The 18,068-nt window shown below is 43.1% G+C and overlaps 2 protein-coding genes across 8 annotated transcripts in view; both read left to right on the plus strand.

Moving 5' to 3' along the window:
- Positions 1 to 17,781, plus strand: part of LOC110015877 — a 755,614-nt gene extending 737,833 nt beyond the window's left edge. For 2 of the 7 annotated variants that reach the window (XM_023959668.1, XM_023959667.1), the window contains 2 exons: positions 16,058 to 16,167; positions 16,521 to 17,781. In XM_023959668.1, the coding sequence (XP_023815436.1) occupies positions 16,635 to 17,678 (1,044 nt within the window). In that variant the 5' untranslated portion in view covers positions 16,058 to 16,167; positions 16,521 to 16,634 and the 3' untranslated portion in view covers positions 17,679 to 17,781. Of the gene's footprint in view, positions 1 to 15,276; positions 16,168 to 16,520 lie in introns of those variants that run through there. The other 5 variants (XM_023959666.1, XM_023959664.1, XM_023959665.1 and 2 more) reach the window with 5 other exon arrangements.
- On the plus strand, positions 3,903 to 7,375 carry LOC111948166. Its single transcript, XM_023959661.1, has 2 exons — positions 3,903 to 6,776; positions 7,022 to 7,375. Exon 1 carries the CDS (start codon positions 4,039 to 4,041, stop codon positions 6,328 to 6,330), a length of 2,292 nt encoding a protein of 763 aa, XP_023815429.1. The 5' UTR covers positions 3,903 to 4,038; the 3' UTR covers positions 6,331 to 6,776; positions 7,022 to 7,375.
- Positions 17,782 to 18,068: the final 287 nt, after the last annotated feature.

An 18,068-nucleotide genomic window follows, 5' to 3' on the forward strand; every position in this document is an offset into this window, starting at 1 on the left:
CCTTAAATGGATGGCAATCCCTGTGTGAGACTCTTTATTCATTGAAGACACAACGCAGAAAATTTTAGCTGATGCTGCACTCGCCGAGCAACAAGAGTGCGCCCGGCTACATTGGTGCCGTGACCCGGATCCACACCGCTCAGAGTGGTTCTACATCGTTCCTGGAGCTGTGGATCAACGCCAGCTTGGTCACCAGAGGTTGCTGCAGAGCGCCCCAAAAGGGGTTATTTTCTACTTAAGCAAAGAATTATTTACCAGACACTTTTCTTTTTGGGTTTAAGAGTTTGTACAGTATTTTGTTTAACTTCAGGTAATTTGATTACTACATTTCAAAATGGCATTTTTTGATGATGAGGGAGGAAAACCAAAAGTTCCTACTCAGACATATTCTTTCGGTGTGGGTAGAGGGAGACGTATGAGTGAGTTACTCCAAACTCCGGTCAGAGATGCAGATACTACGTCACCAGCCTTTTGTTCCACCCGCATCTTGGGGAGTGTACCTACTGGCCCTAACCAAAATGAAACTGTTTCAAGTTTTCCTGTTGTTACTGACTCAAGTTTAGACTCGTTGATAACGCATATTGCTCAGCAGGTAGGGCAGACTATAAAGGATCAGTTAAAAAGTGAGATGGGACAAGGATTGAATGAGACACCTGCCCAGAGTTGTGTGAGTCAGCCGTTTAGTGATCCCAGTCACCTGAATTTGTCCGGTGCAAAATTTGTTCTCCAACCAGATGCGAAAGAGCCTCCAGTCTTCAGGGGAGATGGTGCGGACAAGAACACAGTGTGCGAGTGGCAAGAGTTAATGGAAACTTATTTCAGAAAAAGAACCATACCTCTTGGTGAACAGCATTCTGAAATAATGTCTAAGCTAACAGGCAAAGCTAAAGATGTGGTAAGGATAACTCTGCACAGCAGTCCATCCATGAAGCCTCAGGAAAATCCCAAACTCATCTATGACATTCTCAGACAGCACTTCAGTGATGTGACGTACTCATGTATGCCAATGGCCGATTTTTATAGCACAGTCCCGGTGCCAGGAGAGGCCCCAGTTGAGTACTGGTTTCGACTGAATAAAGCTGTAGATGCTGCTGAGGAGGGGATAAAGCGGCTAGGGAAGCACATGGAAGACCCTTGTCAGGAGGCAACCATGATGTTTGTTAAACACTGCCCGGATCCCACACTTCAATCCATTTTCAGATTCAAAGCCCCAGACAAATGGACTGCTAGTGAAGTCCAAGAGCACATTGATCGTTTCCAGGTTGAAAGAAAAGAGCAGGCCCTCTCTAGGCATAAACACACTCGTCCTGTTACAGTTCATGTCCAAATGCCTGAACCCAGCCCGTCAGAAAGTGCAACTCCTCCAGCAGAGCCAGTCAAACAGAAGGATAACCTTAATCCCTCATGTAACGACGACTGTCTAAAGACATTAATGACTATTTTTGATCGTGCACTATCACAGAATAACCATGCAGTTTCTGATTCTATCAAACCTGATCATTTTCAGCGACGCTCATGCAGAGTTTGCCAGTCCCAAGAGCACTCCACTCTTGCTCATTGCAGACAAAAGCGCTTGTGTTTAGCATGCTTTGAACCAAACCACATAAAGAGGAACTGCCCTAACGATAAAGCCACCCAAAAATCAGGCACATCCACCCAGCAGAACACCCCGCCTTTAAACTAGCTGGCCCGCATTGGGTGAGGGAATGTGTGGGCATTCGTAATAATACCCTCGAAAGTGGTGATATGCAAGAACACTACGTTAAAGCTTGCAGTGTAGCACCAGCTGGTGCTAAGTTTATTGTGCAGAACACGCAGCGATTGGGTTCTTATGATGAACTGTTTTACACAACTGTCAAGTTGAACAACACATTTGAAGTACAGGGAATGTTAGATTCAGGATCCATGGCATGCACTCTCAGCGAAAAAGCAGAGTTGGAGATGTTGAACAAAATGGTGCTCTCAGGTCCTATTCCCTTAACTCAAGAGGTTGTACTTGTGGGTTGTGGGGGAGCATTGAGTAAACCTAAGTGCATGTATGAAGTGGAAATGAAGCTTTATGGACAGGACTGCATTGTACCCGTTCTTGTGGTGTCTGGACAGCGTGATGATTTGATTATAGGAACTAATGTAATCAGATTTTTGATGAGTCAGTTCAGGGGGACCAATGATTGTCTGCACTTAGCTTCCAGTGGCAGTCTTTCTCCAGAGTGTGAGCAGTTTCTTAATCTCATGGTTAACTCTTCCCAATGGCAATATGATGAGCTCCCAGATAAGATCGGGACAGTTAAGCTGCAGCACTCAGTGACTTTGCTAGCCAGGCAAGAACACTTGGTTTGGGGTAAGCTCCCGAAAAATGCTGTCATTTCGCTTGGTAGCACAGTTGTTGAACCCACAACATCCAAGTCCATGCCACGTAACATCATGGTTGGCCGTGTAGTCACGCCATTGTGGGGTGACAGGTGGGTTGCTATGAAGGTCACTAATCTGTCTGATAAACCTGTCACATTAAAGAGGAATGCTAAGCTGGCAGATGTTTCTACATGTGTTGCAGTAGAGGAGTTTTTGCTTTCACAAGGGTTGTGCCAGCTTGAAAATTTTGAGAAACAGGAGAAGTCGGACAGCTACCCCCTAGATGTAAAACAGAAACTGAAACAGGTGGGTCTTGCTGACATTGACTTAGACCAGTGCCAGGCAAGTCCCAGTGGTAAGGGAAAGCTAGTTGCTCTACTGGAACAGTACAATGACATTTTTTCTAAACATCCACTAGATTGCGGTGAGGCAAAAGGTTTTGTGCATCGTATCAGGCTTACAGACGAAAGACCGGTCCGAATGCCCTACCGGCGAGTACCACCTGCCCACTACCAGAAATTACGACAAATGTTGTCTGAAATGGAGGAGCAAGACATCATAAGGAAATCGGTGAGTGAATATGCTTCCCCGCTTGTCCTAGTGTGGAAAAAGGATGGTAGTCTTAGACTCTGCACTGATTTCAGGTGGCTGAATGCCAAGACTTTCAAAGATGCACACCCACTCCCGCATCAGTCAGACTGCTTAGCTGCTCTAGGCGGAAATGCCTATTTAAGCACAATGGACTTGACCTCTGGATTTTATAATATCCCAATGGCAGAGAGTGACAAAAAGTACACCGCATTCACAACTCCCATGGGACTTTACGAATATAATCGAATGCCACAAGGATTATGCAACAGTCCGGCCTCCTTCATGCGAATGATGCTCAGTATTTTTGGAGATCTAAACTTCAGCAGCCTTCTTTGTTACCTTGATGATTTGTTAGTGTTTGCAGCAACAGAACAAGAGGCTTTGATGAGGCTTGAGGTGGTTTTTCAACGGCTTAGGCTCCATAAGCTGAAATTAAGTCCCAAAAAGTGTCACTTAATGAGGTCATCGGTTAAATTCCTGGGCCACATAATTGATAAGAACGGAGTTGCTGTAGACCCAACAAAAGTGGATGCGATAACAAAAATGACAAAGACAGATCTGATGGAAGATGATGGTTGCACTCCATCTGCAAAGCGAATTAAGTCCTTTCTGGGCATGGTGTTGTATTATCAGCATTTCATCCCAAACTGTTCCAGCCTAGCTAAGCCACTGTTTTCTCTTACGTCTGGCCAAAAGAGGCGAGGTAAAGTCAAGTTAAACAGCAACCAAGGCTCATACAGAAAACTCAAGCCCTCCGATTGGACAGATGAGTGTGAAGTGTCGCTTTCTAAACTCAAAGACAGTCTTTTAAACTGTGTTGTTCTTTCGCATCCAGATTTCACTCAGCCTCTGATTTTGTCCATTGATGCTTCGTTAGATGGGCTTGGTGCTATGTTATCACAGGTTCACGCTGGCGAAACAAAGGCCCGGCCCATTGCTTTTGCAAGCAAGCCTTTGAGCACCTCTCAAAAGAAATATCCAGCCCATCGGCTCGAATTCCTAGCCCTGAAATGGAGTGTGTGCGAGAAATTCAGTCATTGGTTAAGAGGCCATTCATTTACAGTATGGACTGACAACAATCCTCTTACCTATATAATGACTAAGCCTAAATTAGATGCCTGTGAGCAACGCTGGGTGTCTAAGCTAGCTCCTTACACATTTGATTTGAAACACATCCCAGGGACAAAGAATGTTGTAGCGGATACCCTCAGCAGAGACCCCTTCACTAAAACAGTTGGTGAAAGACTCATAACTGAACAGTATGAACAACTACTTGCTGAGGCTGAGAACACCACCCCGGACAGTATTCAAGACACCTTCAGATTAAAAGTCCAATGTCAGAGAGTTAACAGATCAAAGCAGAGAGACACAACTCTTCAGTCTAACCCGGCCCTAAGTTGCTGTGATGAAGATGTGAGTGCTCTGCTGAATGTTCATAATCAATGGGAAGCTGCTGCTGAGACAAGAGCTGTGCAATTTATTCAAGCAGTGCAGGATTTGTTGCCTCCAGGACAGGACTCGCTTCCAATGTTCACACTGGCGGAACTGCAGCAGAGTCAGGAAAATGATGTTGCCATTTCGGCTCTCATGCCATTTGTCAGTTGTAAGAAACGCCCATCTAGACGTGAAAGAGCAAAATTTGATTCAAGAACTATGGTTTTGCTAAAGCAATTTGAGAGACTTAAATTTCAAAATGGGGTTCTTTACAGAGTCACCAAAGATCCCATTAGTAAACAGAAGAGGCATCAGTTTGTTCTTCCAGAAAGTCTCAAAGAGAAAGCTTTGTGTGCTATTCATGACTTTGCAGGACACCAGGGACAGGCCAGAACAATGCATCTCGCAAGGCAGAGATTTTTTTGGCCGAAAATGGAGCTTGACATAAAAGACTATGTGAAGTGTTGTCAAAGGTGCATCCTGGCGAAGACTCCAGACCCGTCTGCTCGTGCTCCTTTGGAGAGTATTCGAACTTCTGCTCCTATGGATTTAGTGTGCTTGGATTTCTGGAGTGCTGAGGATACGAAGCAGCGGTCAGTAGATGTACTCGTCATAACAGATCATTTTACAAAGCTGGCCCACGCATTCCCCTGCCCAAATCAAACAGCTAAGCAGGTGGCAAAAAAACTGTGGGATCATGTGTTTTGCGTGTACGGTTTTCCCGAGCGCATTCACTCTGATCAGGGCACAAATTTTGAAAGTGAACTCCTTGCTGAGCTGCTCAAGTTGTCAGGAGTGTCAAAATCCCGCACAAAAGCTTATCACCCCATGGGGAATGGTGGGACAGAGAGATTTAACCGAACGCTTGGAAACATGCTTCGGTCTCTCCCCCTGAGACAAAAGGAAAAGTGGCCTCAGCAGATACAGACCTTGACATTTGCATATAATTCAACAGTGCATGAAACTACTGGATATGCTCCTTTTCAGTTGATGTTCGAAAGGATTCCAAGACTGCCTGTTGATGTTATGTTTAAACAAGTGTTGAGCGATCCTGTGGTGGTGGATTACAAAAACTATGTTAAAACGCTCATGTCACATCTTCATGAAGCAGCTAGGATTGCTCAAAAACACAGCACTAAAGAACAAGACAAACAAGCTGAGGGCTACAATCGTAAGATCAAAGGCACTCATTTGAACATCGGAGATAGAGTCCTCATTGCAAACAATGGTGAACGAGGCAAGAAAAAGTTAGCTGACAAGTGGAGCCCCACAGTGTACACAATCAAGGACAGGAACGCACAGAACCATACCTACAAAGTAGAAGACTTCAACGGAGTAACAAAGGTTGTGCACAGGAACCTACTATTGGATGTGAGCTTCCTGCCAGTTGTGAAGGCTTGTGATGCTGATGAGGAGGAGTTGTGCACACCTGACTCGTTGGATGTGGAAAACAGCATGGTGCGGACTAGCTCGTGGATAATGAGTTGCTCTGAGTTTTCATGCAGTCAGATGGACCAGGGTGATAGAACATCTCATTTGGACCAGACAAGTCAAGATTCTCCAGAGCCATACAGCGAAAGAGAGTCTCTGTGTGATGTAATTCCATCTCAATACCCAAGTGAATGGAGCCCTCAGAGGGATGGAGGTGATGATTTGGATAGTCTGGTTGTTGAAAATGTTTCCAATTCACCCCTTGCTCAGTTATCTTCATTGGAGCCTGAAGCTGACACACTGGCAGACTTGCACCTAGTTCACCCAGACCCTGGTAAGGACACTTCTGAAGTGCTGACTCAGGCACATCCGGTGAAAAATGAGGAATGTGTAGTCACAACTCGAGTAGGGAGAGTTAGCAAAAAGGTCAACCGACTTATTGAAACTATGGTTCAGAGGCCTTTGGGTTTGAAAGAATTTGCTCTTAGGAGGAAGTCTCAGTCATTGTTGACGTTATTCTGAAAGTTCAGGGGATCGCGTGTTTTTTTTGTGATACATGGTATTCAAGTATCCCTCAGAATCTGTGTGCTTGTGGCAAGGTACTGGTATGGTGTAAACGGCATCATATTAATCTAGGAGACATTAAGGTCTGATCAACCTTATGGCTACTCTGAACCTGTATGACAGGTAATTATCTAATTGACTGTGAAGCTTAGAGCTTTCTTGGAGCCCTTGCTAAGTGATGAGGTTTCGTTTTCTATTAGATACATTTTGGCGAAATCTAGGAGGGGAGGATGTAGCCCATGTAATATGTTTTGTGTTAATTTCACCAAAATCGCTTTTGTTGTCTTTATTTTGTTGTTTTTATGGGAATGTTTTAAGCGGAGACTTTTATTTTGGTGGTTCGCTGCTACTTCCTGTCTTTTCGCGGCATCCCCCTCAGTCTCTGTGAGGACTGCCGAGAGGAGGTAAGCAGCAGATTTTGCTCTAACCAGTTTGGGTAAAAGTGGAGTTTAGTTAAAGTTAAAAATAAAAATAAAAAATGTTGTTAACAAGATAAAACTTTCCTCACATCATTTCTATTTTTGTTTATCGTGTGAAATATATTGTTATGGGCAAATGCAGCACTCGGAGGTATGCTAGCCTTGACGGGACTTGAGCTAGCATGTATGGTCTCACATGTGACTCTGGGGGTTTTCTCCCCCTTCCTCAGGTGTGTGTGGAAGAGTGAGACCCGACGCGACGTTTATGTGCTGTATTTTTGTTTTCACACAGGTATGTGAGCATTTATTTTCATCAGATATATTTCATTACCTTTTGCTTTTATTAATTGATTTATATTTGTTTGGGGTATATTTTAACACAGTGTTATTTGTATTGATGTTTTGTAATTTGAAATGATACAAAAATGCCATTCAATGAGCGGAAGTGTGCTATATATGTACTTTTGTAATATGTGGAGTCTCTGGGAGGACTGCCGAGAGGAGGTGTGTGTGGAAGAGTGAGACCCGACGCGACGTTTATGTGCTGTATTTTTGTTTTCACACAGTAAATGCCCTTAAATGGATGGCAATCCCTGTGTGAGACTCTTTATTCATTGAAGACCCAACGCAGAAAATTTTAGCTGATGCTGCACTAGCCGAGCAGCAAGAGTGCGCCCGGCTACACAGGCAACACCCTCATAAACACACACATGTACACCTGGAGACACCAATTAATTAAATGAAGCATATGTTTGGATTTTGGGAGGACACCTAAATGCCAGGAGAAAACCCACCCATTCACAGGGGGAAACATGCAAACCCCACACAGAAAGGTCCCAGGAATTTGAACTAGAATAAGAGCGGGCAAGAGTGCAAACCACTACACCACAGTGCAGGCAGAGGTTAAAATATTTCCTACATTATTTCTGTGTACTTTTATTTTTAATCAACCATTCTTTTTAAAAATGGTCTGATTAAAGGTTCCCACAGAACTCCAGCACCTGCTAAAAACAGAAAACATACACAATTATAAAGGTACTCAGCAGAACTGTTTGTATTGACAGGAGCTCCTTTTCTAGCTGTCAGTTCAAGGTGGTCAGGAATAGACTACATTATCTCTATGTCATGGCAGCTGAGCATGCAGCTTCAAAGTTATCATTTGTTTGTTCAATTTCAATACAAATAATTGACAACAATTAGAAGATAGGCAGATTAAAGTACAAAGATGCATTTAATTTAACGTGCAGCTGAAAAGAAATCCCTGCTGCTTGGCAACAGGTTAACAAACTTACCAAAAAAAAGCTATTTAAAAAAAGCTGGACAGGAAAGAGCTAAAGAGAGGAGATTTGAACAAAAAAGGAATCTAGTTAAATGTGCAGTCAAAAGGTCAAGCCTTCCTACAATTTTATCTGACTGAATGGTACAGAAAGCAGATGACAGGTAGCAGGTTTTTATCGGTTATCATTCAGTAAAACCACTTGTCTTAAAGGGAGGCCACATCTGTGCGAGATGAAATCAATTAGTCCCAACAGACTCTTAAGCCAAATATGGCCTGTCTCTCCTTCCCTTCTTATTTTTCTGCTGTCAAAGCTGCAGATTGGTGCTCAATCTATTGGGACCTTTTAGTTTCAGGATCTCACATAAATGAAACAACATGGAGTCATGATTAAGCTGAAAAAATGAGTTTATTTAGTGGTTAATGTTTTCAGTTTTTCAGAAGATCCTAACCTCATGGAGAAACAACAAATGTCCCATTTATGCATTTTTACAATGTATCATATTATTGACTTCAGTCTTCTTTTAAAAACAGATGTACTGCCTTGCCAATATGACAGTTGAAAATGTCAGATATAATGGTGGCTTATTCCTTTTTATTTTTTTTTTCAAATGAAGGTTTTCAGATTTCCCCTTTGCATCATATTTTTAAATTTGATTTGATTTTGATTTGAAATGGTTTATTTCAAGCAATTAAGTAGAAATAATACACAACAGCAATATAAACAAAAACTAATGTAAATAGTTTTATGCTTCATATTATTCTAATAATAATAATAATAAATTTTATTTCAAGCGCCTTTCAAGTCACCCAAGGTCGCTGTACAAGGTTAAAATAAGAAAAACAGAATAAAACATCAATAAGAAATTAACAGAGTAAAACATGAGTAAACATAAAGACATAAAAAAAACATTTAAGATAAATACATAAAAAATTGTAGGATAGGAAAAACAGACAGACAAACAGACAAATGAGGTTGCATGCAGAGGGGTTACATGCAGAGAATGTGGAATGAATGGATGCTTCGAAACCCACAATCAGGGCTAACTGCCAAACAACTGGTAGCCCAGTGCTCTAACATCCACAAACGGCAACTCCTATCACAACTTGAGATTGAAGCGATACAATACAATGCCACGGGAGAGCCAGAACAACAGGTCAGAGAGGAGGTTATACCACACTCCTACCGTGAGATTGGGTACACAAGCCCCAATCACGCTGAGCGAGGCAGCAACTGACCTGAAAGACAAGATCATATCTACAATGAACACTAGGCAACCCCGACACCAGCTACAACGGTTAAGTGATGTACCGCCTGAACGTCTACTGGAAACTGTGAATGAAGCATTGAGGGCAATTACTACCACAACCATCACAGAAACCAATGAACTGGTTTACACTTCAGCAACAGTGATCCTTGAGATGCTTGGCTATAAGAGCAACCACGGAAGAAAACAGTACCCACCATGGAAGCAACGGTTAGAGGCCAAAATATAGGCAACTCGGAAGGATGTGAGTAAGCTGACAGAGGCTCAAAGAGGAACAATGAGAAAGCAAGTACCTAAGAGATACAGCCAGATGCCCATACCTGAAGCACTGGAAACTGCCAAACAAAGGCTCCTAGCCTTGAGCAGCCGCCGAAAGAGGTACACAAGAGACAACGAAGCCAGACGAATAAACAGGCTCTTTGCAACTCAACCTGAAAAAGTGTACACTCAGTGGCAGGGTCAAAACAGCCGAGCAGACCTAACAAGGCTAGAAACTGAACAGTACTGGAAAAGTATATGGGAGAAACAGACAGCACATAACAGCAATGCCCAGTGGCTGGTCTTTCTGAGGAAAGAACATAGCAACCGAATCCAGTAACCATCACAGTGGCAGACATCCAAGAAAGAGTCTCAGGTATGAAGAACTGGACAGCACCGGGCCCTGACATAATACATGCCTACTGGCTAAAGAAGCTCACCGCACTCCACGAGCGCCTGGCAGCACAAATGAACCAGCTGCTAAGAGAAGGGACTCACCCCGAATGGCTAACGGAAGGGCGAACGATCCTAATCCAGAAGGATCCCTCAAAGGGTGCAGTCCCATCCAACTACCGGGCAATAAACTGTCTCTCCACTACATGGAAGCTCATGTCAGGCATCATTGCAACCAAGATAAACAGGCACATGGATCAATTCATGAGTAACACACAGAAGGGCATTGGCAGAGACTCCAGAGGAGCCAAACACCAACTCCTGGTCGTCAGAACAGTCGCTCAAGACTGCAAGTCACGACACACCAACCTGTGCACAGCCTGGATTGATTACAAGAAGGCCTATGACTCAATGCCACACACATGGATCACTGAATGCTTGGAGCTGTACAACATCAACAGGACTCTAAGAGCCTTCATAGGAAACTCAATGAAGCTGTGGAAAACCACCCTTGAAGCCAATGGGAAGCCACTTGCACAAGTGTCCATCAAATGTTGGATATACCAAGGTGATGCTCTGTCCCCACTGCTGTTCTGCATAGGTCTGAACCCCCTCAGCCAAATAATCAACAAGACTGGCTATGGATACCGACTCAGAAATGGGGCCAACATCAGTCACCTCCTCTACATGGATGACATCAAGCTATATGCTAAGAGCGAGCGTGACATTGACTCCCTGATCCACACCACCAGGATCTACAGTACTGACATTGGGATGTCATTCGGGCTCGAGAAATGCAGCCGGATGGTGACAAAGAGAGGCAAGGTAGTCTCACTCTCAGAAGGAACAATAGCAGACATCGAGGACAGTTACAAGTACCCTGGAATTCCGCAGGCAAATGGCAACCTGGAGCAGGCAACAAGGAAAGCTGTAACAGCTAAATACCTCCAACGAATAAGGCAAGTCCTGAGAAGCCAGCTCAATGGCAAAAATAAGACCCGGGCAATAAACAGCTATGCACTGCCAGTTATCACATACCCTGCAGGAATAAAAGATTGCCAAAGGAAGAGATACAGACCACGGACGTTAAAACACGAAAGATTCTCACCATGCATGGAGGCTTCCATCCCAAATCCAGCACCCTGAGACTGTATGCTAGCCGCAAGGAAGGAGGCCGAGGACTAGTGAGCGTAAAAGCCACTATCCAGGATGAAACATCCAAGATGCATGACTACATCAAGCTCAAGGCCCCAACTGTGCTCAGTGAATGTCTCAGGCAATGGAGAGCAGAGGATACAGTGCTGGAGGACAGATCCTCATGGAAGGACAAACCCCTGCATGGGATATACCACCGGACCATAACTGAAGTGGCTGATATCAAGAAGTCCTACCAATGGCTAAAAGGGCTGGCCTACAGGACAGCACTGAAGCACTCATCCTGGCATCTCAGGAACAAGCCCTGAGCACCAGAGCGATAGAGGCTCAGATCTACCACACCAGACAAGACCCAAGGTGTAGGCTGTGCAAAGAGGCGCCTGAAACAATCCAGCACATAACTGCAGGATGTAAGATGCTGGCAGGTAAAGCATACATGGAGCGCCACAATCAAGTGGCTGGAATAATATACAGGAACGTGTGCAGAATATGAACTGGAAACCCCAAGGTCAAAATGGGAAACACCTCCGAAGGTGGAAGAGAATGAGAGGGCAAAGATCCTGTGGGACTTCCAGATCCAGACTGATAGGATGGTAATGGCGAACCAACCAGACATTGTAGTGGTGGATAAAGAACAGAGGAAAGCCGTTGTGGTGGATGTGGCAGTGCCAAGCGATGGGAACATCAGGAAGAAGGAACATGAGAAACTGGAGAAATACCAGGGACTCAGAGAAGAACTGGAGAAAGCATGGAAAGTGAAGGTGACAGTGGTGCCTGTGGTAATTGGAGCACTTGGGGCAGTAACCCCCAAGCTGTAGGAGTGGCTACAACAGATACCTGGAAAGCGTCAGACCTCTCAGTCCAGAAGAGCACAGTGCTAGGAACAGCTAAGATACTCTGTAGGACCCTCAAGCTCCCAGACATCTGGTAGAGGACCCGAGCTTGGAGGAGAAACCACCCGCGGAGGGTGAGAGGGGCGTTTTTTTTCTTCTTCATATATATATATATATATATACATATAGACATATACACATTTACGCCTTTGAAATCAGTTAAAAAAAGCACAATGGGATTATACACTAAATGATTACAAAATATGAATGGTAATAATTTGCGTTTAAATCTTTTTTTTTTCTTTTTAATTAAAATGAATTTTTTCCTCAGGGGTATCTGTTAACCAGAGTTCTATTAGCTAATGAGTCCATCAGTGTTTTTAAGGCAGGAAAATGACAATAACAGTATCAGGCTTTCGGTAGAAACGTGAAGGTTTAGGAAATAAACGTAGACACAACCAAAATCCATAAACTGAAGGAGCAACTTGAGATTGACGAAGCACATGACCCGATAAGGAAGAACTTTAAAGCACACACTTACTTCAAACACTTAGAGGGTAATTTATTCAAACAAAGACAGCTGTGATGAGTCTGAACACGAATCTGATGTGAATGAAAAGGAGAAACTTGAAAACAGAGCATGAAAAAACAAGGAAATAAAACTGACAAAGCAGTTGTCAAAATACACAAGGGCACGATCCTCAAACTTTTTATTTTATAAAATTATTGTCTTTGCATAAAAAATGTCTGTTGAAATATGATGCAAAAATTAAATATATAGTTTAAGTAAAAAGTACAATCACAGACTATTCATAAACAAGATGAAGGATTGTCTGTCTGTGATGCACAACCTGACCTGCCGGACCTTTTTCCAATCATAAAGGTTGAGTTACTTTTAGATAGGAGAAATGCATTTAAGCCAAAGTTCAGTGTTGTTGTTGTTTCAGTTGGACACATTTTTTTTTACAGGTACGAATTACCTAATGTCAAAAAAATGTTAATTACTAACAAATTAATTTAAATAATTTGTTTTGTATTTTTTTTAATACTTTTTTGAATACCTCACCATTTTCTTTGTGTATTTACTGTGCTAAATATTGGATGTGCCCACAATTAAACCTCACTTTTTGCATAAACAAAAAGAGTGCACATAGCCAGGAATGGAACTCTGTAATTATTTGTATGATTTGTTGAAATCAAAGGTGGACGGCTGCAGGCACTGCTACAGGCAAATAAAAAGTTAAAAAGATAAAGTTAAAAATCTGATGATAAAAAAACAGGTCAATTTTGCTTAGAATAATAGTTAAGGTTCATGCATGTAGTGTTTAACCTTTAGCTAGACAAAAAAAGTCATGATATTGCGTCCTGATTGGCTGTGATTTACAGTCATGTCAATCAATCTCCTCAATGCCGTGTCTCTTGTTCAGAAAGCGTTCAGCAGGCCATATATATTTACATAAAGCTACGATTGCTAATTACTTCTTTTTCTTTGACGGTTTGAACTTTAAGAATTTAAGCAAGAGAGAAAAGTGTAAAAACATTCATGTCTGTCTAAGAAAAGTGAATAAAGTATGAACCTTAAAACATTTGTAATTCTACTTCACCTATTTCTGTTTTTTTTTTTTTTTATTTCTTTTTCGAATGTATCTTCTGAGGGAAATGAGGGAACACTGTAAACCACATAACCTTTCACATTTTCACTTTAGTTTTGAAACCAACTGGGCTGTGAAGAAAGTATTCCAAAAATGAAATATAAGAAATATTGGACTGAAAACAGAACAGGCAAATAAATAATGACATCATTACTTAATGTGTTGGTGTTTGACAGCCAAAGCTTTTCTCCTCTGCCTTTGCTTTGTTTTCCAGCTTTTGCACTGTATTTTTTTCTGCCTGCATTCTCAAATACGGCCTTTTAATTACCAGTGAGCTGATACCACATTTATGAGGGCTAATAGCAGCTTGAATGGAGTTTTTCTCTCTTCATCTGACAGAGCCAATAAGCCAGTTTCTCAAACATCTAGCTATACTTTTCTGACGCACCTGACCCTGACAAATGCAACAAAGCGTTCAATGCCACAGCAGTTCCTTGGATTCATATTTGCTCTGAAGCCCCCTCTGAGTATTTATGTGTTTGAATTGCAGTTTTGAATAATGCAGTTTATACCTGTCAATAAAAAAGGAAGAGACTGGGGGACAAAAGAGAAAACAATTTTACAAAAGAAAAAAAATCAATCCATGTCATCTCTGAACGATGTAAGAAATCCAAAACTTCTTTATTAGCATTTTCTTTTGGCTCTTGTATTGTTCTGAATAAAACATTACTGAAGCTCATACAAGCTCCAGGTTAGTGTGATGGTTGGCATAATCTGTATGTGTGGTTTTAGGAGGTGCATGCATCCTTGGAGTGCCAATCCATTGGAATTCATTGCTTCAGGCTGCATGTCCTCTATTTGTTCTCACATACAGACACACATACAAACATAACCATGGTGTCTTCTGAACGTGACCAAGCATATCAGCCATTATATAAAGCCAAGAGACCTCTGTGTGTGTCCAAGCACTACCGGTTTGGCACGTGTGCCTCCAAAACCAAATTCAGAGCGTATCAGTGTGGAAAGTAACAACATGACCATGTACATGTTTTATTTTCTTTTTTCAGTCAAATATAAATGCACACAAGACTTAATGTGTTTTAAACACCTATATCTAAAATAACCCTTCCTTACATTACAGTATTATAGTAGTATGTAAAGTTTCATTTTTTACAGCATTCGTTTCTAACCTTCTAAATTTCAAGGTTAAAAAAAAAAAAAAAAACACCTACAGTATTTTTCACATAATAAGACAGACCTAAATGCCTTAACTTTTTTCAAAAAACAACAGTGTACCATATATTCTGGAGGTCATCAGATATGGATTAATCCTGGTTGTTCCTACTGATAATGAATAGATTTTGAGAGGCAGACAGTCAAACAAGATTGGGTGTACATAAGTTAACACGGCTAACATGTGGCGGTGTGTGACCGTGTTTACTTTGTATTATTACCAAGGTGGTGAATTTGCGTAGTCTCAGCAACGTTTGTTTCATCTCTAACAGTCTGCTTTTTACATCTTGCAAACTTGCTGGACATTATTCTACATACGCTAACGTAGCTAACGTGTAGCCAGATCTGTTTCTTTTACTTTCTCTGTCATGTTTTTAACAAGGCTGGAATTAGCGTAGTCACAGAAACGTTTAATTTTAGATGTAACAATAGGCTGCAAACAACGTTGGAAGTTAAAGGTATAGTAAATATGCTAATGTGGCAGGATTAATTGGCTCAGGTGCTGTAGGGCAGAGGATTACTAGCAGTGGCCTCATGGGGCGCTATAAAGGGCAAAGAAGCCTTCACTCGGCCAGGGGCAGCATTTGGCCATTGGAACCGCCCACTTCCTGTTTTCACACCTCCGGCTAGCCTCACAGGTAAAGTAGCGGTGGTAGGCTAAGGACAAGAGTTTGTTCGCTGCCTCATATTAACACACTCTTTCAGCTCCGGATGAGACCTGCAGGCACAGATTGAGCAAAATACAGCCTCTGCCATCGAGCGCGCCTCCCAGGTGACGAACAGTCTGTCTGGTAAGCCGGCGAGGGTCAAGTCCTGCGCTTGCCTTTAAGCTGTTCTTTTTTTGTTTTATTTTGGTAATGTTTGTTGTTCTTGCAGCGCCGGGGACTTTCTGACGCTCCCACCTGCTGAACAGCTGCTGCTTTTTATATATTGAATTTTAGAATTATTTTAAGGAACTGTCACCGCTCGTGATCAGAATCCCTGTAGACTCCTGACCAGGGTTCTGCCGGGCCCGGGTGCTCCTCAGCTGCCTTTGAGCCTGAGCAACGGAGGACTAACGGGGCGTCACGCCTGAATCCTCCACCAACGAGAATAAAAGCTCGGCCGCGCTCCGTTCATTGAGCAGCACCCTACGGGCGGACTTACTCTCACGAGAGTTTCTTTTATTTTGCTTTTAGCATTTTTACACAATTCTTTTAGACCTGTGTTTTAACTGGATTTTATTGTGTGATCCACCTTTGTTTCCCCCCTCCCTCAGTGCTGAGGACTCAGGTGCCAGCCCAGAATTCTAGGTGGAGGCTATCCCCCCAGTTTGGAGTGACGTGTCCTTGGGTGAAGGTTTCACAGTGTGTGTGTGGTCTGCATCACGTGAGTGGGGTGAAATTTTATCTTTGTTCTCTGGGAGCCTCCACCTCCCTTAAGTCTGCTGGTCCTCAGCATACTGAATTTGTTGTGTATGTCTTTTAACGGGTCCATTTTTAATTGGTTTTAATGTTTTGTAATAAAATCATTTTAATTTTTGTACCTCCGTCTCCTGCCTTCTTTTGTGTGCATCTGCCAATAGAAAAATAAACTCCCTCGGGACCACAATTGGCGTTGTCGGCAGGATCGCACACTTGGCAGAGACGTGTGGTTTTTACATTATTCTGTGGTTGTGTTTGGTCACACGCAGACTGTTTTTTTTGTTCTGTTTTTAATTATTTATTTTTTTAATTTTAAAGAAGCAGCAGCTGGTTCCGCTTGGAAGTGAGGAAGGTGATTTGTGCAAGGTAACTTGGCATCCTAATAACCTTGGAAAGTGGACTTTGTTTTGTTGGGACCTCTAGGTTTAAGTAATGGAAGGACAGGTCCAGGATTTGACAGACCTGGTTTCACGGCTGCAAGCTGAAAATGAGAGGCTGCGGCAGCAACAAGCAGCAGCTTCTGGCCCTGGTGCAGCACCTGCCACTTTGGCTGGGCCTTCGACCAATCCTCCCGTGGTTGAGAGACTGTTGTATGTCCCTAGAGACAGAAAATGTCCCATGTTTAGGGGACGGACTGGTATTGGGCTTACGGAGTGGCTTGAGGAGGTGCAGGCTTGCATGAGGACCCGCCATTTAAGTGTAGCCGATCAGGCGTTCTTTTTGTTCGATCACCTGGAGGGAGAGGCCCGCGACGAAATTAAATATCGCCCTGGTTCCGACAGGGAGGACCCGGCTAGGGTCATTGCAGTGCTGCAGGAATTATACGGATGCACTGACTCTTATGTTGCCTTGCAGGAGGCATTTTTTTCTCGTCGGCAGCAGGAAGGTGAGACACTGCATGAATACTCCCTGGCTTTAATGAGCCTAATGGCCTCCGTTAAGGGAGCTGCACCTAGTGGTGTTCCAAATGCAGAGATTTTATTGCGGGATCAATTTGTGGAACAAGTTTTTGACTGTGCCCTACGCCGTGAATTAAAACAGTTTGTGCGCCGACAGCCCACCGCTACGTTGCTGGAGGTTAGGGGTGAGGCAATGCAGTGGGAGCGGGAGGGTCTCCCTGGAGGCGTACGGAGTCGTAGTTACTCCGTCCCCTCTGTCCCTGGGTTCCAGTGTGGCGTTGGGGGTAGTTCCCAATCAGTCCCTCCGGTGTCCGAACTATCGGAGATAAAGGAGATGTTAAGGCTCCAACAAGAGCAGATCCTCCAGATGTCTCAGGACCTGCTACGCCTGCAGAATCCTAGCCAGGCCAGTCGTCCCCCTCGTCGTGGTCCCATTATTTGCAGAAGGTGTCAGCAGCCTGGGCATTTTGCCCAGGATTGTGATGGCGTTCGGGTGGCTCCTTCGGCCCGCCCAGTCTCGCCTACCCAAAGGTCCCGCCAGAGAAATAATAACACCCCATCACCATCGGAAAACTAATGCCCACCGAGTTGTTGAGCCACAGCTCGGAGGGGGCAGCCGCTGGCTCCAAGGGGGAGTTTGATGGACTTCTGGCATCTTGTCCTCATTTACAGGTGTGCATGGGGGGTAATATGAGTCTGTTGCAAACAAGGTTGGGAGTTACAGGTGTTGTAAATATGCTAACTTAGCTAACGTGTAGCGTCTGACTGATTTATCTCTGATGTTTTTGTCTCGCTTAATGCACCTTATATATGAAATAGATGTGGTGTGCCCTATAATGCTAAAAATACAGTAATACATAATCAAATTATTCTCTTTTTTTAAGAAAATAGCAAATGAATTGAATCTAAAGGGTATTTCTAGATACAGAAAAATTTGATTGTCTTTTTTTTGCATGCATAAAATTAA

This window comes from Oryzias latipes, chromosome 11, assembly GCF_002234675.1.
Source record: "Oryzias latipes chromosome 11, ASM223467v1".
Taxonomy (NCBI): domain Eukaryota; kingdom Metazoa; phylum Chordata; class Actinopteri; order Beloniformes; family Adrianichthyidae; genus Oryzias; species Oryzias latipes.